Source organism: Humulus lupulus, chromosome 1 (assembly GCF_963169125.1).
Source record: "Humulus lupulus chromosome 1, drHumLupu1.1, whole genome shotgun sequence".
In the NCBI taxonomy this organism is placed as follows: Eukaryota; Viridiplantae; Streptophyta; class Magnoliopsida; order Rosales; family Cannabaceae; genus Humulus; species Humulus lupulus.
The window spans coordinates 214,690,741-214,714,754 of NC_084793.1; the positions used below are offsets into that span (position 1 = coordinate 214,690,741).

At 36.8% G+C, this 24,014-nt stretch overlaps 1 protein-coding gene across 1 annotated transcript; it reads left to right on the forward strand.

Moving 5' to 3' along the window:
• Positions 1–22,158: 22,158 nt before the first annotated feature.
• On the forward strand, positions 22,159–23,008 carry LOC133829182 (uncharacterized). Its single transcript, XM_062259055.1, has 3 exons — positions 22,159–22,278; positions 22,516–22,785; positions 22,931–23,008. The coding sequence occupies exons 1-3, from the start codon at positions 22,159–22,161 to the stop codon at positions 23,006–23,008; spliced, it is 468 nt and encodes a 155-aa protein (XP_062115039.1).
• The last annotated feature ends 1,006 nt before the right edge of the window (positions 23,009–24,014 follow it).

The following is a 24,014-nucleotide window of genomic DNA, read 5'->3' on the forward strand; positions in this document are numbered from 1 at the left end:
CAATTGTTCCCTTTCCTTCAATCTTGGACCTATTTTCATTGACCTTTTGAATCTAATGCCCTTCCTTTGAAGGTTCAAAGGTCTTGAATGAAGATCTATCATAGGTAACAATGATGGTAGCACAAGTATCATACCACCACCCATTTACCTTTCCATGTATGGCATTTATTCCACTATGGGAGTAGCTCTTCTTCGATTGAATTGACTCTTGGTTTATTATTATGGTTCCTCTTAATCCAACAATGTCTTACAAATTAGCCATTCTTGCTACATACAAAGCAAGGTCCCTTGAAACTTTTGAATAGTCCCTCATTCTTCTTAGGCCCCATGGGTTTTTGATCCTTACCTTTATTTCGGCCAAATCCTTTGCCTTTGTTGGGAGGATTTGCCACCACATTGGCCTTAGATGTCTCACCATTAGACTCTGCCTCATTCTTATCTCTAGAATAGGATTCCTCCTCAATCATCAAATGTTTTTAAATTTCCTCCAATGAAATCTCCTCATTCTTGTGGAAGATTTTCTTCCTATTTCCCTTCGAAGATGAAGGCAACTTTGCTATTATGACACCGAGAAGGAATTGCTCCGGCAATACAATATTTAGAGTAGATAGCTTATTCACAATAATTTGTAACTCGTGTAATTGGGGTGGAATGGGTTTCCTATCATGAAACTTAAATTCCATATATTGAGTATGTAACGACCCCAAATTCGCTAATGGGGCTTAAGGGCCTTGATTAGTGTGTTGGGAGGGCATTATTTGGTTAAATGTGATTTGAATGATTTTATTGATTTAAATGCATAATTGTATGATTATATTGATATTAATGTTATATATATACATGGAATTGTGAGAAGCACATTATTATGTGGGTAGGTCTGCAGAGCATGATTCGAGGCGATCCTAGGGCTAGATAGCGGGAAAAGTCACAACAAGGCTTAATAGTTGACTTTGGATAAGTCAGGGGTATTTTAGGTATCGGGTAGCTATTTAGACTACCGGGTTATGAAAATAAATATATGGAGAAATATTTGAGGTTAGGAAGTCTAGGTGGGAATATTGGGTGATTTTACTGTTTTGCCATCGGGGACGTTTTCGGCACCCCGGTCCTCGGGATTGACTTAATGGGATAGGATTAGGCTAAAGAACTAGAAAATAGTAGACAGAAAATTAAACCAACCTTTATTCTCAGCCTTGACTCTCTATTCTCTCTCAAGGAAAGCACAAGGAAGAAAACACGCAAATCTTAGGGGAATTCAGCTGGGAACACAGAGGAATTCAGGAGTGATTTAGAGGCTTAGCTCAAGAATCAATCAAGAACTTAATCAGGTCTAAGCTAAGCACTGAATTTCCTTTTCTGTGGTTAGAAATTCTGAGTTTTGGCTGGGTATTGAGGTAAATGGGATTTTGATGTATAAGGGCAGAATTAAGGAGGAAAGCTTGGGAATTAGCTTGGCTTTGGGTTGGAGAAGTGGTTCAGCAAAAGAGGTAAGTCTCAATTTGTGATTTAGAGGTTTTAATCTGAGTTTGAATGGTTGTTTTTAGTGTTCGAGGTTCTTGAGTTTCAGAAATTGGAAATGGTCTGACTGTCGAGTTGTTATTTGCAGATTGACTTGGATAGCTATGCGTCCAAGGAATCTACACGACTAGCCGACACTAGGTCCGGGACCGGGAGTGATGACCAGTGCCAGATTCCTCCGCCAGTCCCTGAGAACTGGCAGCAGTTAATGGCAGATATGCAGGCTCGATTACAGAGCCAGGATGAGCAGATCCGTATTCTGCGACAGCAGGCTCCATCAGGGAGTGCTGCCCCTATTGTACCACCTGCAGTGGTACCGGTTGTGCAGTCAGGGGAGGTTGGAAACAGATGGGAGCTGTTATATGAGCGGTTAAGGAAACAGCAACCCCCAATCTTTGAGGGTGGACTGGATCCATTGAAAGGCGTGCAATGGCTAACCATGATTACTACAATTCTGGATTTCATGAGGATAGAGGGGCATGATAGAGTGGTCTGTGCCACTTATATGTTGAGAGAGGATGCCTGCATCTGGTGGGAAGTGGCATCACAGACCAGGGATGTTCTACTTTGAGTTGGGAAGGTTTCAGAGATTTGTTCAGTTAGAAATACTACAATGTTGCCGTCAGGGCCGCAAAGGTCAATGAGTTCGTGAGTCTTGTGCAGAGCAATATGACTGTTACTGAATATGTCCTAAAATTTGATAGGCTTGTGAAGTTTGCACCAGATCTTGTGCCTACTGATGCTGCTAGGCAAGATCGATTTATCAGGGGGCTTAATGCTATGATAGCCTGGGATGTCAGGATCACAACGGTACCTGGAGGGACAAATAATGCCCAGGCCGTTGAGAAGGCTCTTACCGCTGAGGAAGCAGAGAACAAGATACGGAGGGAAAGTGCAGTGAGGCATTAGGGCCGCAGAGCGGTGCCTCCTTATTCAGGGACAGGTAGGGGCGGAGGCCCCAATGACTTCAAGAGAAAGGCTCCTGACACCTTGACTGCTGCTGGTCCTGATAGGAGGGGTCAAGGTGGTTGGGGTGGCCGTTAGGGTGGCGGCGAGGCATGGCGGATCTATCCGGAGTGCCTGAGATGTAGATGACATCATCTGGGCGAGTGTCGGGCCAAGGCATGCTTTGTGTGTGGAGCAGTAGGGCATCTCAAGAAAGAGTGCCCAACGGTGAAGAAAGGGGAAGAAGGAAAGGTGGATAGTTTGACTCCAGCTCGAGTATTCACCTTGACTTAGGCAGAGGCCGAGGCTAGTCCTTCGGTAGTGGCAGGTCAGCTTTCTAGTGCTGGCTTTCCTTTTACAGTATTGATTGATTCTGGTGCTACACATTCCTTTGTTTCTAGTATAGTGAATGATAGATTGTGTAGACCTAGTGAGTATCAGACTGTGGGGTTTGGGACTTTATTTCCTACAGGGGAACTGGTAGTTTCTAGGAGATGGATTAGGGCACTGCCAGTGATGGTTGATAGTAGGGAACCTTCGGTGGATCTGATTGAGTTAGATGTGGAGGATTTTGATATGATTTTGGGGATGGACTGGTTAGTCAAATATGGGGCTACCATTGATTGAAGGAAGAAGATGGTTACTTTTGAGCCTGAGGGCGAGGACCCTTTTGTTTTTGTGGGTGCGGTATGTGGACCCCGCGTACCCATGATTTCAGTGTTGAGAGCCAGAGACTTGTTGCAGGGGGGATGCATAGGTTTCCTAGCCAGTGTAGTGGATACTACTAGAGTTATGTCGGCAAGGCCGGGAAAGACCAGATTGGTGTGTGAGTTCTTGGATGTGTTTCCTGAGGATCTACCAGGGTTGCTGCCGCACAGGGAGATTCAATTTGAGATTAAGTTAGCACCAGGGACAGAACCAGTATCTAGAACACCGTACAGAATGGCACCAGCGGAACTAAAAGAGTTGAAGATACAGTTGCAAGAACTTCTGGTTTTGGGGTTCATTAGGCCTAGTTATTCTCCATGGGGCGCTCCAGTGTTGTTTGTTAAGAAGAAGGATGGGACTTTGAGGATGTGCATAGATTATAAAGAATTGAACAAGTTGACTACCAAGAATAAGTACCATTTACCGAGGATTGATGACTTGTTCGATCAGCTGCAGGGAAAGACGATGTTCTCAAAGATTGATCTTCGATCTGGTTATCACCAGCTGAGGATCAAAGATGAGGATATACCAAAGATGGCCTTTTGGACATGGTATAGGCATTATGAGTTCTTGGTCATGTCTTTTGGTCTGACCAACGCCCCAGCAGCTTTTATGGATCTGATGAACAGGGTGTTCAGGGACTTCTTGGATCAGTTCGTCATTGTCTTCATCGACGACATCTTGGTTTACTCCATTTCAGAGGCAGAGCATGAGCAGCATCTCTGACAGGTTTTGTAGAGGTTGAAGGAGCATTAATTGTATGCCAAGTTTAAGAAGTGTGAGTTTTGGTTGCTAGAAGTGACTTTTCTTGGGCATGTAGATGGTGCAGAAGGGATTAAGGTGGATCTGTCCAAGGTAGAAGCAGTAAGGGATTGGTCGAGGCCAAGGAATGCCTCGAAGGTGCGGAGTTTCCTTGGATTTGCTGGTTATTAAAGATGGTTCGTAGAGGGGTTCTCAAAGATTTCTTCACCGATGACAGAGTTGACAAGAAGGAATCAGAAGTTCATTTGGTCAGAGAAGTGTGAGAACAGTTTTCAAGAGTTGAAGCGACGACTTATTTCTGCACCTATGTTGAGTCTTCCTTCGGAGGAAGGAAAGTTTGTGGTCTATTGTGATGCATCGAGGATGGGTTTAGGCTGCGTGCTGATGCATAATGAGAAAGTTATAGCCTATGCATCTCGGCAGCTGAAGGAGTATGAGCAGCGGTATCCAACTCATGATTTGGAACTAGCAGCAGTGGTATTCGCACTGAAGGTGTGGCGTCATTATCTGTATGGGGAGAAGTGTGAGATATAAACTGACCACAAGAGTTTGAATTATTTCTTCACTTAAAAGGATCTGAATATGAGGCAGAGACGTTGGTTGGAGTTGGTTAAGGATTATGATTGTGATATCCTTTATCACCCTGGGAAGGCCAATGTGGTGACAGATGCGTTGAGCCGGAGGGGCCCAGGACAGTTGTATAGTTCCACCCAGATCTCGAGAGAATTAGCTGATGAGATGGCCAGAGCAAAGATAGAACTGGTGGTAGGCGAGTTAGCTAATATCACCTTGCAGTCGACCCTGTTAGAGCGGGTCAAGGAGGGTCAGTTGGTGGTTGCGCAGTTGCAGGAAGTTAGGCAGCATGTCTTAGCAGGGACAGCTAAGGATTATTTTGTTTCTGAGATAGGTTTGCTTCGATATTAGGGACAAATTTGTGTTCCGGCAGATGAGGGGATCAGACGAGAGATACTGGATGAGTCTCACACTACGCCATACTCACTTCATCCGGGTACCACGAAGATGTATCAGGATCTACGAACATTATATTGGTGGCCCGGGATGAAGAAGAATGTGGTAGAGTATGTGTCTAGATGTTTGACATGTTAGCAGGTTAAGCCTGAGCATCAGCGACCAGCGGGATTGCTTCAGTCTTTGGGTATCCCAGAGTGGAAGTGGGAGGATATTACGATGGATTTCGTGGGAGGATTACCCAGGACAATTGGACTTCATGACTCGGTGTGGGTGATAGTGGACAGATACACCAAGTCAGCTCATTTTCTACCAGTGAGGTCGACCTATACGGTGGAACAGTATGCAGAATTATATGTGAGGGAGATAGTTTGTCTCCATGGGGTTCCAAAGTCTATCGTGTCAGATCGAGATCCCATTTTTACCTCCAAGTTTTGGGGAGCTCTGTAAAGAGCCATGGGGACTCAGCTGAAGTTTAGCCCAACTTTTTATGCTCAGACTGATGGACAGTCTAAGAGGATGATTCAGGTGTTGGAGGACATGCTTAGGGCGTGTGTGATTGATTTCGAGGGATCTTGGAGTAAGTATCTTCCATTGATCGAATTTTCATATAACAATAGTTATCAGTCCACGATTGGAGTGGCTCCTTATGATTTGTTATATGGAAGGAAGTGCAGATCATCCATTCACTGGGATGAGATGGGTAAGAGAAGGTATTTGGGGCCAGACATGGTTCAGAAGACCATTGAGGCTATTGAGAAGATTCGAGCAAGAATGCTTGCTTCGCAGAGTAGACAGAAAAGTTACGCTGATCCTAAGCATAGGAAGTGGAGTTCCAGGTTGGGGACCACATGTTTCTGCAAGTTTCACCACTGAGGGGGGTGAGGAGGTTTGTAGTGAAGGGTAAGCTGAGCCCTCGGTTTGTTGGACCTTTTGAGATCCTAGAGAGGATTGGACAGGTGGCTTATAGGCTGACCTTGCCACCGTCGCTATCAGGAGTTCATAATGTTTTCCATGTCTCCATGTTGCGGAAGTATGTTTCTGATACAACACATGTGTTAAAGTATGAGGACTTAGAGTTGCAAACAGACTTGTCCTATGAGGAGCGACCAGTTCAGATTTTGGATCGGGAGGACAAAGTCTTACGGAATAAGACAATTCTGTTAGTGAAAGTATTGTGGAGAAATAGCAAGGTCGAGGAAGCGACCTGGGAGTTAGAGACAGTGATGCGGGATCAGTATCTCGAGCTATTCAGGTAAATTTTGAGGACGAAATTCTCATTAGGAGGGGATGATTGTAACGACCCCAAATTCGCTAATGAGGCTTAAGGGCCTTGATTAGTGTGCCGGGAGGGCATTATTTGGTTAAATGTGATTTGAATGATTTTATTGATTTAAATGCATAATTGTATGATTATATTGATATTAATGTTATATATATACATGGAATTGTGAGAAGCACATTATTATGTGGGTAGGTCTGCAGAGCATGATTCGAGGCGATCCTAGGGCTAGATAGCGGGAAAAGTCACAACAGGGCTTAATAGTTGACTTTGGATAAGTCAGGGGTATTTTAGGTATCGGGTAGCTATTTAGACTATCGGGTTATGAAAATAAATATATGGAGATATATTTGAGGTAAGGAAGTCTAGGTGGGAATATTGGGGGATTTTACCGTTTTGCCATCGGGGACGTTTTCGGCACCCCGAGCCTCGGGATTGACTTAATGGGATAAGATTAGGCTAAAGAAATAGAAAACAGTAGATAGAAAATTAAACCAACCTTTATTCCCGGAAGTTAGTTTTGTATCCGGAAACCCTTATCTGAATATTAATGGAACCCTATACCTTGGTTGTGAATAGGTGATAAAAGCTAGGGCTCAGGAACGGATCGTGCTTGAGGAGCGTTGCTCGTAATCAATAACCGCAAAGATTAAAGGTAAGAAAATTGCACATGGTTGAATATATGTGATGGGACTAAGGGTTCCCTATTGTGTATGCTTGAAAAGATGGTATTATGTCATGCAAGCTAATTAGTGAACCAATGGCCTAAGGGTGCCAAGGGTTACACTAGCGCACAGGGCATGGCTTGGCCACTGGTAGCCAAGGACAACTTAATATACATTGAGCTCGGTTTAAGAGGGCCGGAGTCAGTGGGGTAAACAGAGGGTGCGGCCTAAGTTGTCGGCCCTAATTATTATGTGATATGAATGTTATAAGTGTTTGATTGCATCCATGATTCTAAATTTGTGCTGAATAATTAATGTGGATTATATGATGAGAGTTCATGCTTAGTGAGTTTACTATCTGTTTTCACTATTTGCGTTGCACATGTTTTCTTGCTGGGTCTTGGCTCACGGGTGCTACGTGGTGCAGGTAAAGGCAAGGGAAAGCTTGATCAACCTTGATTTGGAGAGCTCTGCGAGCGGAATGTACATGGCCAGCTGCTCAGCCGCCATTGTTGAGGTTTAGGCAGGGACGCGAGACCCAGAGATTGTCCATTTTGCCTTAGTATGGCTAACAATTGTTTGTATTATTTTGGAAGTCTGTAATCCAACTTTTAAACTTTGTTACTTTTGGGATCCCATGTATATAAGTGCTTACTTATATGAAATGAAACTTTTGAGACCAAAACCCATTTTAACCCTAGATCATACATATTTAGTGACACATTTTTAACCTAATGACTTGATTAGCAAGTCTTGCACTCTTATAAGTACACAGTGTAGCGGTCCTGGCTATCCACGACGTTACAGAGTAATAATGAATTTCTTTGTATCTTCTTCTTCTACTTTGTACATTTTCTCTAAAGCTTCCCATATCTTCTTGGCGATCTTTGTGATAGTTTAGATATTATACAACCAGTCTGATAGCGCATTGAGAATATGACCCCTACTTATCAACTCATCTTCTTCGCGTTTCTTCCTTTGTTTAATGACTTCTTGAGTGTCATCCTATTTTGTGGACTCTATAGCTTTTAGATCCTTATCCAAGACATAGAACACTTTGAGAGTGGTTAGCAAAAACCTAATATTGTCTTGCCAACGAACAAAGTTATTCCCATCGAACCTATCCAATCTAACAAAATTTGAGTCATGTATTTCAAGGATGAAAATGAAGAGGATTCTTTCATGATGATGTATCTTAAAAAATAGAGAGTTAGATTGTTGGAGGAGAGTGAGATTACACCTCCACAATATTATGAATCTAAACACAAATATCCTTGACAGAGGCCAACAAAAGATTAAGTTAGAGGATTCAAACCCTAGTTTTTAGATCAAACTTCTTGGATCTTCTTGAAGCTTCTAAACCTTGCTAGAACACCACCTTGAACTTCTTCTTCTTCAACAAAACACAACCAAGGCTTATACAAGAGGAGTATCACTATCCTAATTCTCTATTTACTATCCCTTGATTGATGCTAGAGGCCCTTTTAAGAGGAAATGAGAATTTGGATTGATTAAGCCTTTAAATTCACAAAGACAAGCACTTTCTTTATTAATTTCTTGGAGAAAACTTGAGATCTTGAAAGCGAGAGAGAGAGGGGGGGGGGGGGGGGGGTTAGAGAGAGATTTCAAAGAGTGATCAATCTATCAAAAATTTATGAGAACCGTTATAAAGAGTAGGCACAGTCATTAGGCGATGTGTGGCCTACTAGCAGGCGATGCATCACCTGTTGGCATCATTGAAACCCTAGGGTTTTAGGGGATGCTACGCCACAAGGGTGGCGATGCAACACCACCCCATTAGATTAAAAATTCTGAAATTGACCTTAAACACCTCCAAATGCACCCAAAATTTTTGGGCATCCTTAGATACCTCATTGTATCACTTTGGACCCCAAAACACAATTTTTAAGTGCCTACAATTGAAAATCAAAATTTTCATCTTCACTATGGGAAATTATTAAGTGTCTTACACCTAGCTTGTGTATCAACACTTACTCTTTGTATTTTAACAAATCATAACAAGGGATACATTTATCAATGGCCTTGGACACAAATTGGCTCACAGCTACTATTTGACTAGTAAGGCCCTACATGCCTTTGTGTTTCCTAGGCCATGTCTACAAGCATGTCATCCACATATACCTCCATGTTTCGACCAAGTTGGTTTTTCAACATCTTGTTGACTAACTTCTGATAGGTAGACCCCACACTCTTCAAGAAAAAAGGCATCACATTGTAGCAGTAAATGCCATTTTTTGTCAAGAAACTGCTGTGTTCTTGGTCGGCGACATGCATAGAAATCTGGTTGTACTTGGAGTATGCATCCATGAATGTGAGAAACTCATACCCAGAGGTGGCATCCACCATCTAATCTATCCTCGACAATGGGAAGTAGTCGTTGGGGCAGACACTGTTGAGGTCAGTAAATCAAGTCAGGTTCTCCATCTTTCGTTGGGTTTGGGGAACAACACCAATTTTTCCAACCACTTGGGTATTGAGCGTCCCTTATAAACCCATTCTTGAGCAGCTTGTCCACTTCGACTCTAAGTGCTTCTATCCTTATCATATCGAGAAGTTATCTCATTTGCTGCACTGGGGCAATGTTTGGATCCACATTCAGGGTGTGGCAAATTATATTGGGGTCAATTCCTGTCATGTCTGCGTGAGACCATGCAAACATGTCTTGGTTCTCACGGAGAAATGTGATCATTGCTTTTCGTTGATTTACTTTAAGATTCTTTCGGACCTTGGTTTTCTTGTCTAGATTGGCCTCGTTGAGGCCAACTTCCTCTAGCTCTTCCATGGGCTTGATGGCTAAATCATCTCAGAGTCTAGGGCTAACTTGCTTGGCTCCTCTTGTACCTCAAAGGCTATCTGGGTCTCAACCTCCTCGGGAGGATCTTGCTTGGGGGCTGCCTCAATTACCATTATTAGATGCTTGAGGGACACATTGTGGCATTGGCAAACCTCTTTTTGGTCCCCACAAACTGTGCCAATCCCGACCTTCATTGGGAACTTGATGCAAAGGTGCCTGATCGATGTGGTGACCCTAAACTCGACTTACGAAGGTCATCACATATTGGCATTGTAGGCAAAGGAATAGTTAACTACAACAAAGTTGCAATATTTGAAAGCTTGTATAGGGACTTCTCTGAGTGTGACTAACAACTTAATAAACCCCATCGGAATCAAGCCTTCACTCGAGAAGCCAAAAAGAATCAAAGTGCATAAGAGGGGGTCACTTGTTACTCGAATGCCTGTTTGAACAAAATGTTCACTAAACTTCCATTGGCCACCAGGATTCGAGCAACCATTTTATATATATATATGGGTCTTGATAACAAGGGGATCATGGCGGGGGAAGTGCAGTCTCTAAGCATCTTCCTCGGTGAACATAATTACTTGGTCCATCATTCAAAGGATTTGAGCTGGGACATGGACAATTACGCAAAGTCCGTCGTTTTTATTAAGGGCCCAAGCGTATATCTTATTCGAGCCCCTCGATGTGTGGTCCACCAAAGATGGTTTCGACTCTTCCATTCATGGGATGAGGTCTTTGAGTGATGGGATGTGGAACAGGTAGTTTGGGACCTGCCCCATGGCCTTGTTTTGGTTTTGTGCCACCTGGCTAAAGATGGTTCAGTGGGGCCTCCACTTGGCGAGCACCAACTTAGGTCTATTGGTAAAGGTACCCAAACTTGATGAGATTTTCTATCTCATCTCGTAGATGTCCGCATTCATTAGTATTGTGCCTAATGTCATTGTGGTACTTGCAAAACTTGGTTGCATCCCTCTTATCACAATCCCTCAAGAATAATTGGGGCCTCCGGTAATGGACTTGCTGTTTGGTGGTTAAGTACACGTATTCTTGAGAATCGTCCAACTAAATGTACTTTGAGTATTGAGCTATAATGCCTTGGTTAGCCAAGACCGTTACACTATGTGTTTAAAATAGTGCTTAACTTGCTAAACAAATCATTTTGACTTAAATATGTAATAAATCAAGGATTGGTATTAAAAAATTTGGTCAATGAAATAATGTTTTTTCATTAAAATATTAAGTTTATACACGGGATCCCAAACGGTGTTTACAGACTAATAAAAGACAGATAAATACAAAGTAGCCATCCTAAGCGGCAAAACAGGGTTCAACCCGAGTTCCTCCTAAGCTATCTCGGTCGTGGTAGCCGAGTAGGTTGCATATGTACACACCGCCCCTAAATCTCTTCAACTCATGGCTGGCCCAGCTCTCCCTTTCCCTTACATGCACCACATAGCACCCATGAGCCAAGGCTCAACAAGAAATCTTAAATCAACGGTTACAAATGAGTAATAGTATATAAACAGTAAACTTAAATCAATAAATTCAATTAGCAATAGGATATAAGAAATAAGCTTAGCAGGAATAACCTGCTCATTCAAACACAAAATCCAATTTCAACAATCAATACAGTTAGTTAAATGCAATCAACACTTCTGTTTATTTGTATAACAGTCAGGCCCGACGACGTTAGGCCGAGTCCTCTGGTCATATAGCCGACCCCGGCATGCTTACCACTACAAGAAAAAATAGTATTCATAACACTTAAAAAGTGCTATCTGGGACTATTGATAGCACTTCTGAAAATGCTAACGTAGCCCATGTTATTAAAAGTCCAGTCTTTTCTATAACATTTTTTGAATGTTATGTTCGGTGTTATCTTAAACTATTCAATAACACATTTTTAGGTGCTATAATATTCAAATAATAACATTTAGATAGAGTTTTTTATTATAAATTTGAAGTTTAATCTTGTATTTTTTTCATAACACTTTTCAACTGTTACATTTGATTATTTTGATAACATTTTTAGTTTGTTATATTATATAAACCATAACGATTTTTTACGCTTATAATATGCTTTTAAATCATAACATATAGTAATAAAATTTTAAATTTTATTTTGATAAGTATACTTATATGGTTTTTTTTTAATTAAAAGATTTTCATTATTGTATTTTGATAAAAATATTCAAAATTAATCATAAAATGTAATTCTCAATAGATTGATAAACCATAAGTATTACATTAAACAATAACTAATTCAAACCATGAATGTGTCTACTTCATGAGATCTTAGTTCTAACTTAAGTTTGAAAGCATAACATAATAAAGTTTTATAATCTTGAACAATTTTTACTTCAAAAATGAAAAATAGAAACATTACAAGATACACAAAAATAAACCATGCGTGAAACTTGCTCCATCCTTCAATTCATCATCATTTGTGAACTTGTCTTTGTTGCGAGTCCATTTGTTTAGCTACAACAAAATTTAAATAAGTAATGCTTCAACTTAAAGTTATAGTAAACTAAAAGAGTACATAAAAAACGTTAATTACCTAATTATAACTTTATCAGCTGGCCATGCAATTATACTACCTACAACATCTTCTACAGTAGACATAATTGTTGAAGGCCTCCACAGAAATGCATCATTCTTTCTCACAAGATCTATCCCCACTTTCATAGCATTAGGCCCAAGAGGAACATGGTGAACCTCATCCTTTGGGTCACTTGAGATAAAATAACCTTCTGCAATAATTTCTCCAGATCCAATCCAATCTAATATTTTGCATTTTGAGCCAAATGTGTGGTTCTTGACACTCTAACAATATATCAATATAACAAATTCAGCAGCAGTAAATGATTTTATATTGAATATTATATGTTTTATATTTTATCATTTTCATATAATTAGTATCATAATTACCTGAGTGGAATGAACATGAGAATTTGATTGAACATTGACATTTGATTGCTCCTCGCTCTGAGAAGATGTATTCTATTTACAAGGAAGATAGAAAGACATGAATTCAACATCAAAATTAAAAAAAATACAAAAGTAAAGACTAACCAAAAAATTAAACATGAATCTTAGTTATTATTGCAATTCAGCCACATGAAAATATAGTTTCAGCATCAAAATACTTACTTGATTTTTCATTAAAGAAATAATGAGTTGCTCCATGTGTTGCATTTTGTCGTTCAAATTTTTGCATTGACCTTCTATCTTTATCAAATGGTCATCTCTTTCTGACACAATTTGCAACTTTGACCGAGTAACTCCTCTTCCGAAAGCTCTCAAGTATGAATTTTTTTCAGGACCAAGGACTTTTGTGAGGATGTCTTCATTAACACTTGTAGTTGAAGACGTAGCAGGATCTTTCTTATATTCTTCAACCAAATCCTTCAAAAATAAATAGTATCAATAAATGTATTCAAACAAATGAGTAAGTTAAAACTAAAGTCACATGATTTTGAAAGGGCAAGGTGTATACAAAAGCTTCAGCCACTTCTGAATTTACTGGTTCGCCATTTTTCTTCTTATGTGCTTTGGTCCAAACATCAACTCTAGAAGGTGGTGTATTGGTTTCACTATGGTTCATCTATCAAAATAAGAAAATAAATTAAAAAAATATCTAAACCAAATTCTATAATAAAACAACTGTAAATATGTTTGGCTTTACCAACTCATCAATCAATCTTGCATAACCTTTGCGACTACAAGTGTGGGGTAGTTTCTTTGTCCGTATTTTTTTGAATTTCTCGCTTGTAGCCTAAGAATATAAAGTTATTAGAGACATTAAACTATAAATTTTAATCATAAATATATTTGGTTATAAGATGTTAAGAATAAAATACCTTAAACTCAGCACTATTTTTTTCCTTAACAAAACTTTTCCACTCATTCATAGATTTAATATTATCAGGCTTTAGTTTCAATCTTGCTTCTTCATTTGGTGCATTTGTTATTTTAGTAACTAGCCTTGATTTCGAAGCTCTCCAAAGATCTGTCATACTTTTGAATATATAGGTCTTTTGCCAATCTTTGTCAACCTTATATCTTGCCTAGTAAAATTAATAATAGGTTAGTATTAATGTAAATGAATTTCAACAAATTTCATGTTCAATGCATAAAACCTGAGTATATATACCTGAATAGATTTCCATAAGACCTCTTTCATTCCTAGAGGAATCTTCCTCCAATCTTTTATTGTTACTGGTACAATTTCTCTAACAAGTGCACCCAAAAATGAAGACAAAGATATTGATGTTGCACCTATTGGTTGTCCCTTTGAGTTAAACTTAACTTCCAAACGACCATCACTGTCTATTGCAATAGACTTCATTTTACTAGGGCCTCTAGTTATCTTTTGGGTAATAGGTGCAACAACTTCTTCAGGTAGTTCTTGTTCGTCAGGCAAATTTTCAACAATTGTTTCATTTGGGTTTTCTGGGATTTGTAGGTGTTGTGATTTTGTTGTGGCTGTTGGTGAGATGGCATGGTCATTTGAAGGACTAATTTCTACTTCAACCACTCTTTTAATAGATCCCCTAGTGGCTGTCTTTGAAGCTAAGAATGGAGAAATTAGGTCATTAGTAGGTGGTCTCACTATTTTTTCAAGAGAGTCTATTGGTTGTTCAACCTCAAATAGATTTTTAAGAGATCTCCTTGTCACAGGGGAGATGGGTACTTCTTCTTCATCAGAAGAGTCATTTCTTACAATCATTCTACGTGTATTTTTCTTTGGAGACACATCCTTAGTAGATCTCTCTTCAACAACCTTATCCATTTCCAAATTTAGTCTAAAGCTCTTCCTCTTTTCATTGAGGAGTTTAACTAATTTTCCTGTAGGTATGTGTTTTGGCCTCTTTCCTTTCGTAGATGGAGGTGATATATCTTGTACTTGGCAAACTCTTTGACTAGTTTCTGATGGACCGTTTCTATAATTAGTAAGATTTTTGATGAGTTGCAAAAATCATATATAACAACATATTATCAATTATCACAAAAAAAACATATAATAAAAGTCAGAAAGAAAGAAATAAATAGTCATTCTTGGCATCAAAGACATGTTTTCAAGAGTTCTTCGCTAAAAATACACAAATAAGAGACAACAAATTAATGAGCTAAAGTATAAACTGAAATTTCCATTGATTACAACTTTGAATGTCAAGTGCAACATCTTCTACAATTTACAAAAAACACAACAATAATCAAACTAATATACCCTCACAATCATCTCTAACATATTGTTCATCTTCCACTACATTATACAACCTAGATTCAGTAACTTCAGACATTACAGGCATGAATTCTTGCTCATCATAATTTTCCATGTCATAAAAACCTCTAGGGGGTGCCCTAATCACCACATACCAATTGGTAGAATCATGTTCTCTTGAGTATAAGACTTGTTTAGCTTGTGAGGCTAAAATAAAAGGGTCTCTACCAACAGACCATTGACTTTGGTGTAGATTAACTAAAGTAAGACTATCCTCCACCCTAACACCGTTAGGGACATTTGCCCAATCACATTTGAAAATTGGAATCTGAACTATATAGTAATCTAACAAGATTATCTCCCTTATAACCCCATAGTATGAAACTAAATTAGGAACTTGAGATACATCTTTGGCACTAGATCTACACATAGTTGTAGCTTCAATTGAGACACCACTATTCTGTGTGGACTTCTCAATGTCATGTACATGGAATCTTTGACCATTGATAATATATCCAGTGTAAGAAGCAGCATGTTTTCTGGGTCCATATGCTAGCCATTTCAACAAATCAGTTTCATCACAAGTTGAGGAATGCATAGGAACCTATACAAATAATAGTATGACATTGTTAATTTTCTTAATGATATTTAAAACAACTGATATGAACCAGTTAGTTTGCATTAATTTACCTTTTCCTTCATCCATGTTGAAAAAGTTTGTATATGTTTCTTCCAAAGTAATCCACTATTTCTCTCATATATTTTGTTTGTTTTTTTCAACTCCTCTAAGTGAATCCTAATTTATAGGACCAATGAGTTAGTATTACTACATTTTTAATAAAAAAAAAATAATTTCTAATATCAGACACTTACTCTAGAAAAGGCTCCACAACAGATGTATTTAACATAATGTATCGATGTGCAATTTCTAACAACTCATCTGTCAATATAATTTCTTTCCTCCTAGAAATTGGACGACCTTCAAGTATCACATCATTTGACCACTCTTCATTTCGACCTTCTTTTGTGTTTAGTTCAATTGAATGGTCAGTGAATTCATTACAAAAGCTCACACACTCATCTGCAAGATAACACTCTGCAATACAACCTTCAGGCCTTGCTCAATTTCTGACATAATCTTTCAATATCTTCATGCGTCTATTAATCACACAATTGCTCATCATTAATAGAATGTTCACATAAACTAATAACAATAAACAAAACAATTAAGTCTTAGTGATTCACCTCTCAAATGGATACATCCATCGAAATTGGACTGCTCCACATAGTCGTGCTTCTCGTCCGATATGAACCACTAAGTGAATCATAACATCAAAAAATGATGGTGGAAAGAATCTCTCTAGTAAGCATAAAGTTTCAATAACATCATTTTCTAATGTCATTATGCTTTCTCTATCAAGAACACGTTGACATATTCGATTAAAGAACGTGCATAATCTTATTATAGCATCTCTTGGACCCAATGGCATCAATCCTTTTATAGCCACCGGTAGTAATTGTTGCATCAAAATGTGGCAATCGTGTGACTTAAGGCCCATGAGCTTGCATTGTTCCATTGAAACACAATTTCGAATATTTGAACTATATCCATCAGGTACTTTCAATGAGAACAACCTTTTACAAAATAATTCTTTCTCAAGCTTTGATAGTGTGTGTAAAGCTGTAGGAAGATAGGTTCTAGTCCCCTTCTCTTGTGGGTGTAATGCACTCCTAATACCCATATGTTGCAAATCCAAGCGAGCTTTTAGTCCATCTTTACTTTTTCCAGCAACATCTAGCAATGTATTACAGATGCTTTCACAAACATTTTTCTCTATGTGCATCACATCCAAATTGTGACGAACATACAATTCCTAAAAAAATTGCAAAAGAAATAACTAATGAAATTCCTCCAAAAACAATAATTTACACAAAATTTTTTTAGAGTAGTAAGAATGTGCTAACCTTCCAATAAGGTAACTGAAAAAATATGGATCGTTTTTTCCACATTTCTTTTGAATCATTTTGTTTCCTTTTCTTTGAAGTGGATTTTCCCCAAACATTCACAAAATCTTTAAGGTGTTCAGCAATTGTAGTCCCATTCATGATTCTTGGGGGATTTCCATGCTCAACTTTTCCATCAAACCAACTTCTTTTACTCCGAAATGGATGGTCTTCTTTAAGAAATTTTTCGATGACCTCGATATGAAAACTTCCCACTATGTTTTAGCCACTCTGAATGAGTACCATAACCACATAGGGGACAACTAAAACATCCCTTATTTTTACAACCAGCAAGGTTCCCGTATGCTGGAAAATCTTGGATTGTCCACATCAAAATAGCCCGCAACTTGAAATTTGTGTTGTCCAATGCATCATGAGCATCAACACCCTCATTCCATAATAATTTCAAGTCCTCTACGAGGGGTTCTAAGTATATATCAATATCATTCCCAGGCTGTTTAGGTCCTGGAATTAACATTGATAATAAAATATTCTCCTGTTTCATGCACAACCATGGGGGTAAGTTGTACATGACCAACAAAACAGGCCAAACACTATACTTAGAACTTAAATTACTAAATGGGTTAAATCCATCTGTGGAAAGGCCAAGTCTAATATTTCTCTCTTCATTTGAAAATGATGTCCATTTATCATTGACTAGCTCCCATGCTGCTGAATCCACTGGGTGACGCATTTTTCCATCGCAACTTTTATTGTTGTGATGCCATCTTAATTCCTTTGAAATTCTTTTAGACATGAACATCCGTTTCAACCTAGGGATTATAGGAAAGTACCTCAAAACTTTTGCTGGGACACCATGTCGAACCTTTTTAGTCAGCTTATCTGACATCCAACGTGAGGTTCCACATGTTGGACATTCTTGCAAGTTTTCTTTATCTTTTCTAAACAAACAGCAATCATTAACACACGCATGAATCTTTTCATATCCTAAATCAAATAATCGAAGAAATTTTCTAACCTCATACATAGACTTGGGGATCATATTATCTTAAGGAAACATATCATTCAAAAGTCTTAACAATTCATCAAAACTTTTGTCAGACCATCCATTGGTAGTTTTAACCTTATACAATGCAACAATTGACGATAACTTAGTATATTTAGTGCATTGTGGATATAATGGAGTGTCTGCATCTTCTATTTTTTCCATAAAAGTGTCATCATGACCTTCTAGATGACTTTCAAAATCACAACCATCAATATTTGTAGCCCTAAACAAGTTGTAAGAATCAAATGTTTCCATTGTCTCTACATCATCATCTCTTGATAATTCTTCCCCATGATGAAACCAGATTTTGTATGTTGGATCAATCCCATAAATGATTAAGTGTTCATACAAAATGTTAATACATTGGTGACTTAAGTTTCGACAAACTTTGCATGGACACAATAACTTTTCTGGATAACCAGCTAGCTTTTCTGACATTTCTACAAAATTCTTAGCGCCTTCTCTATACTCATCCGAGGCTCTACAATTCAAAGACAAGTTCATATTTATAATATATTAGTAACAAATACAGTAAGTTACTAATTTTACTAAGCTAGCACTAATTAAATCCCTAATTCTTATTACCTATTGAAGCGTAGCCAATTTTTATCCAACATGATCACCAATTTAGTTGTCCTGTTCTAACCAAAAAAAAGCAAAATTTTGATAAGTCTATGTAATGGTAAATTCAAAATTGTATCAACCAAAATATACTATATGATTTGATTTTTAAAATTACTTGATTTTGAGTTCAGAAATGAATTTAAGCTGTTTATTTAGTCTTATTGCTAAACTTGAGATAATTCTGGCATTTCCAATCCTCATCTCAAAGAAATATTATATATATTTACATATATATATATATATATAAAGAGTATTGTCAGTTCAAGAATTTGATATCTATTTCAATATGGTAGTTTGAGGGAGCTTCTGATGAGGGAAATAAAGGAGTTAGTATATGGGTTTTGGTTCATCGATCTATGGATAGGAAAGAAAAATGAAGGAACTTTTCTAATTTATTATTCATATAAACCCATTATTTAGTTCTGAATTTTATAACCATAAGTAATTAAAAGTACTAAAAAGCCTCAGTTTCCTTCTTTTTGTCTATTCTTTTTTCTATCCTACTTATTTTTTATTTATGGTTAAAAGTGATAAAATTTATGATGGTAAGGAGTTAGTATATGTTTGTCAAATTCGGGTCATGGTACTGTCAACTGCACATTCACCCCTTGCAAGTGATTATTTTGTCTCAACTGAACCCACATCATCTGATATATATCAGTATATCTACCATTTCCTACATCTGAGATGGAGGAAATGGTGTTTAAGCTGAGTTGTGTTCTGTTTACATATTATGAATTTCAGTGTTACCTTATCTAAATAATGCGTGAAGGTTTAAAGCAAGTTGTGCTAGTAATCATAACTGTAAACTTTTATCAACTTTCTTTCACTTGTTAGATTTACATGTATGCATGTATGTGTGTATGAATTTGAATTAAATTTACAAGTACACTCACTATGGCTTCATCATACATGTTTCATTTGTGTCAAAAAAACTTATCAAACGCCTAAAAATATATATAAAGCTTTTTTTTTTAAATGAAATTTTCCTGGGAGAATGAAAGTCAAGATATACCAAGACTGATATGAATCTTGAATTTTGTTGAGGAAAGAAAATAGGTATAAAAAATGAAGAAAATATTTTCATATGTATTTCGTAAAATAAGAAACAGATAAAATGAATAGCAAAATTATTTTTTTGTTTTCTCAGAAAGAATTTTGAAGGAATGTTTTCAAAAACAAAAAGATAAAGAAAAGAAAGAAAGGTTTGGGTCTGATAGGAATATTCAAAGCCTCCTTATCATAAATTATAATGCATGATAAGTATAATTTTAGATTAGAAAAAAAAATGTTCATACCCCTCTCCATTTACATTTTTAAGGAAAAAGGATAGAGAGGGGAGATGAGGAAAAAAAAAAGAGAATAGAAATATTTTTAGTTGAACTTTTAAAAAAAAAAATGTAATACGCTTTTAATTGAAGGGAATATATTCATTTAATTGTAAGTTTGATAAATATCATATATTGTATTAGGATTAATAATTAAGAATTAGAGTGAGTATTGTGAACTCAGGTGTTGGTGGCTGATGGTTTATGTATTTGGAATAAACAAAATAGTGATGATTTGTTGTAGTTTAGAATATTTGATGAGAATTAGTAGTGACTAAAGTATGATGTGGTAGGATATTATGTGTGAGTGTAGTTTATGTTGTTGAGTAGAAAAGTGATAAAGTATGATGTGGTATCGATTCGATGAAATTTAATCCTCATCTGAGTTGATACAACTAAATAGATACATATTTTATCTGTACTAGTATTCTATTCTAATTCTATAATAGTTCTTTCTTATTTATCTCTACAAACTCCATTAGCAGCCTTCTGAAATAGGTGATGACTTTAATTATGCCAGCTTTGTGAGGGAGAAAAGATCTAAAAGATAAATGGAAGCTAGTTAAGTTATACTTGTACACACACACACAACACATATCTTTAGTTGTTTTAAGCAGTTATGGATTATGGTTTTAGTTCACCTTAAGATTTTTCAAGTTCACTTTGTATTTAGTTGATTGATGACTAAATTTCTATGGTTTCGATTTTCCCCACATGGGTTTCGATTCTACTTTCAAATTTCTATGGTTTTTGAAGTTTATTAGATATACATCAAATAACTAACAGAAAATCAGAAAACATTCCAGCCATATTTATTAACCAACCATCAATCATTATCAATTCAAAATATTCAATCAACACACAAGTTTTCTTCCTTATCTCGCCGCAGCACACAAATTTCTCAGAACCTACTTCACTAATACACACAAGTTCTCAACCTTCCGTTATCACCGCAGCACACAATAATAATAATCTCAGAACCTACTTCACTATGGATGAATATCTAAGATATTCAGACTCCTCTAACATTTGCAAAGTATTTTAACAAAAATAAAAGAAAACATACCTCTTGCAAACTGCTGCAAATAAAGTTCCCTCCAATTCTGAATTTCTGAAAGAGTTAAAGAAATTTAGAAACTTGCGTAGAGAACCCAATAAATCAAAAAGTCATGTCACAATTATGTTCAACCATGTAAGTCGTAACTTTGCATGCTAACATATATGCACAAACTGTGAATGTGAGGAGCTTATATAAATTAAAAATATTCCATAAGCAAAATATATAAACTTAAATCATATGATTAGCTGAGTTTGATTTATTATATAATAAAACTAAAATTTTAATAGAGTTTTGGGTTATTAAGAAAGCCACATGTGGAATAATTAGAGTAAACATATCTTTCTAGTGTTGTTAGAAAGCTGGCTTATAAAGTTAGTTATGGTAGTTATATCCTACACATTGTATAAATGTTCCAGCTGTCTTATAAAGCTAGTTGGGTATTGTGAGGAAGAAAAAAAACTCAAGAGAAGAAGAGTGAAAACAGAGAAAAAAAGCTGAGAAAAAACCTCCAATTGTTTTCAAACAGTTCTTTTTTTTTTGGCAACTAATTCAAATAAGGCTAAGGCCCATATATATATAAATATAAATAAGCTTCATCTCATTAAAAAACTGTGAGACAAAGAAGCATATCATGTGTTTGTAAGCTAGTGTTCCTTATTCCATTTTTTTTTTCTTTATGCAAAGTATGAATTAAGTTAACTGCCAATCAAATTTGTAACATGTTTCTTTCTTTCTTTCTACTTCTTCTTCTTTTTTCCTTTCTTCCTTGTAGCTTTCTGATTTCAATCAATCAGGAGAAGATATTTTTTGCAATTGTAGGGTACTAAAAGAAGATGCAAAACTTCAAATATACGAGGCAAGTTTTTTCTTCCTACGTTATATATATATTTTTTTGATCGAAAAAGGAAATATATTGCACCAAAAAACTGATTACATCAACAAGTTCAGAAACAGAGCAGCATACAACACCAGCTCACAACTTCCTAACAAACTCAGCAAGAGCTCTATTCTTGTCCAGAATCTTTTGACTCAAACTACCAAGAAATCTAGCTTTCAAACTCATTTTAATCATACTATCTAAACTATGAGCAAAAAAACAGGAATTTCTATTACACCAAATACCATAGACAGCAGCTGCCAAGGAGGCTACAGCAATGCGATGCATAAGATTTTTGGGCTTCCCATCTAACCACTTCTTATATTTTGTTAGTGAGCATATACAGATTTCTGGTTTTTATGGGGTTAGACTTATTGAGACTAACAGTGACCACTTCTTTCAGGGACATATCTTGCCTTGAAAAAGATTTGGACATGAGGCTGGATCTATGCACCAGAAGACCTGTTACTACACTTACTGTAAGTTCTCTCTATTCAAGTGCTGATGTACCTATATATCCATGCACCTACTATTATAGAATTCAAAACTTTGAGATCTTTCTCTCTGATGAAGGTACCATTATTGTTAAATATCATTTGTATTTACCAAATGACCCCACCAGAAAAGGCTAAAACTTGATGTTTAGAACATGAGAAATATCTGGTAATTATGTCATGAAGTTGATTTCTAAGAATACATTCTATGTGCTTTTGCAGGATGATGAACTGCAAGGCATTAAGGAATTGATTGATTCAGCTATTTTAGATAGAGAAGTTAAGGGTGGACTGAGATGGCCCTTGGGGAACGCAGTTTCTGGAGATAAAATTCGTGTGACTGCAGTCTGGCATGTAATAAGTAAAAAATACAAAAATCCATCACTAAAGCTGAAAATAAAAAATGTTGATCGGTATAAATTTTTATCATCAACTGAGGAACCTAGAAGGGAGGTTGTTATAATGCTAAAAGGAGTAGCTTCAGAATTAATGGTATATATCTCTTTTGTGGTTAACATAAATAGTTTGAATCCTGCTGAACATTGAATATAGTTTCTGTTTTCTTCTTTTTGGTTATAACTTTTTCATTTCTTAAGATCTGTGACCTGTTTCTTTTTTCTTCTTTTCTAATGTTCAGAAACAAAGGGCTGATATGAATCTCATTAGTGAGATGTTGAAAGATGACTTGAAGGCTATATGGAACAACTTTCTTTGAAAACATGTAGATAACTTGCCATTATTCTATCACTTTTATAACAAATACATATATAGATACATATGAGAACAAAAGACTTTCATTTATTAAAGAAACAAGCAATCCATAGCATCTAAACAAGAAATATACATAAATATGCACCTACCAAAAAAAAAAATCTGGTTTATTTTAATGGAACATTAGCAGCAATAGCTAGTTTGAATGAGAACCTTTTTCATAGCACAAATCCTATAATTTGTAGATACCTGGAGGTTTCAGAATGCCCTTTTTATTAAAGAACTACATAAAAAGAGATCAATTACCAAAAGTATAGTTACCAAAAATTACATGAACCTGTCAAGGGACAACAAAAAGCTTCTCCTTATGAATAATACAGGTACCTATTTATTAAAAGCTAAACTAGAAAGGTTGTTAGCCAAAAACATAGAAGGATATATGGAAAGAAGTGTTACTATCATCTTCCACCACTTCAAAGTCTCAAAAAAGTCAAAGCACACATTCTAAAACATTGCCTCATTTCTCATTTCAAACTAGAAACCCCCACTTTTTCTTGTTTTTTTCAATAACTTGTCTAATGTGATATTTATTTTACACATAAGATTATCAATGCAATTTTCAAACATGCTCAATTATTTTCTGTTATAAATATATATCTTATATAAAGCGTATGAAGGAGACAAAACAGGGACCATCTAAAACATCATCATAATAGTTGCATATACCTCCTTGGAACTGATTTCAGTTCGTCAAGTGAAGAAGAGTGAAAACAGAGAGCCTGAATGGCATCTTGGTACACCAGAAAGTGGCCAAAATGGTAGGAGATGCAAAGCTCTTAGAAGGGAAAAAGGTTGAGGAGATTGCTAACCTTTAGTCAACAGCAAGATTAGGCACAGTTTAGTCAATATTGATTTAAACTTTTATGGTTCACATTTGAATTCATTTTCTAATACATTTGAAGCTATTCTGATGGTGGTTGAGTTATATTACTTCAGTTCCAAATGTAAAC

Bases quoted from the DNA above. Each gene is read 5' to 3' on its own strand.
- LOC133829182 (XM_062259055.1), top strand. From the start codon at position 22,159: ATGGGGTTAGACTTATTGAGACTAACAGTGACCACTTCTTTCAGGGAC. The intron at 22,279-22,515 runs GTAAGTTCTCTC...GTGCTTTTGCAG, and splicing joins GACCTGTTACTACACTTACT to GATGATGAACTGCAAGGCAT. The intron at 22,786-22,930 runs GTATATATCTCT...TCTAATGTTCAG, and splicing joins GAGTAGCTTCAGAATTAATG to AAACAAAGGGCTGATATGAA.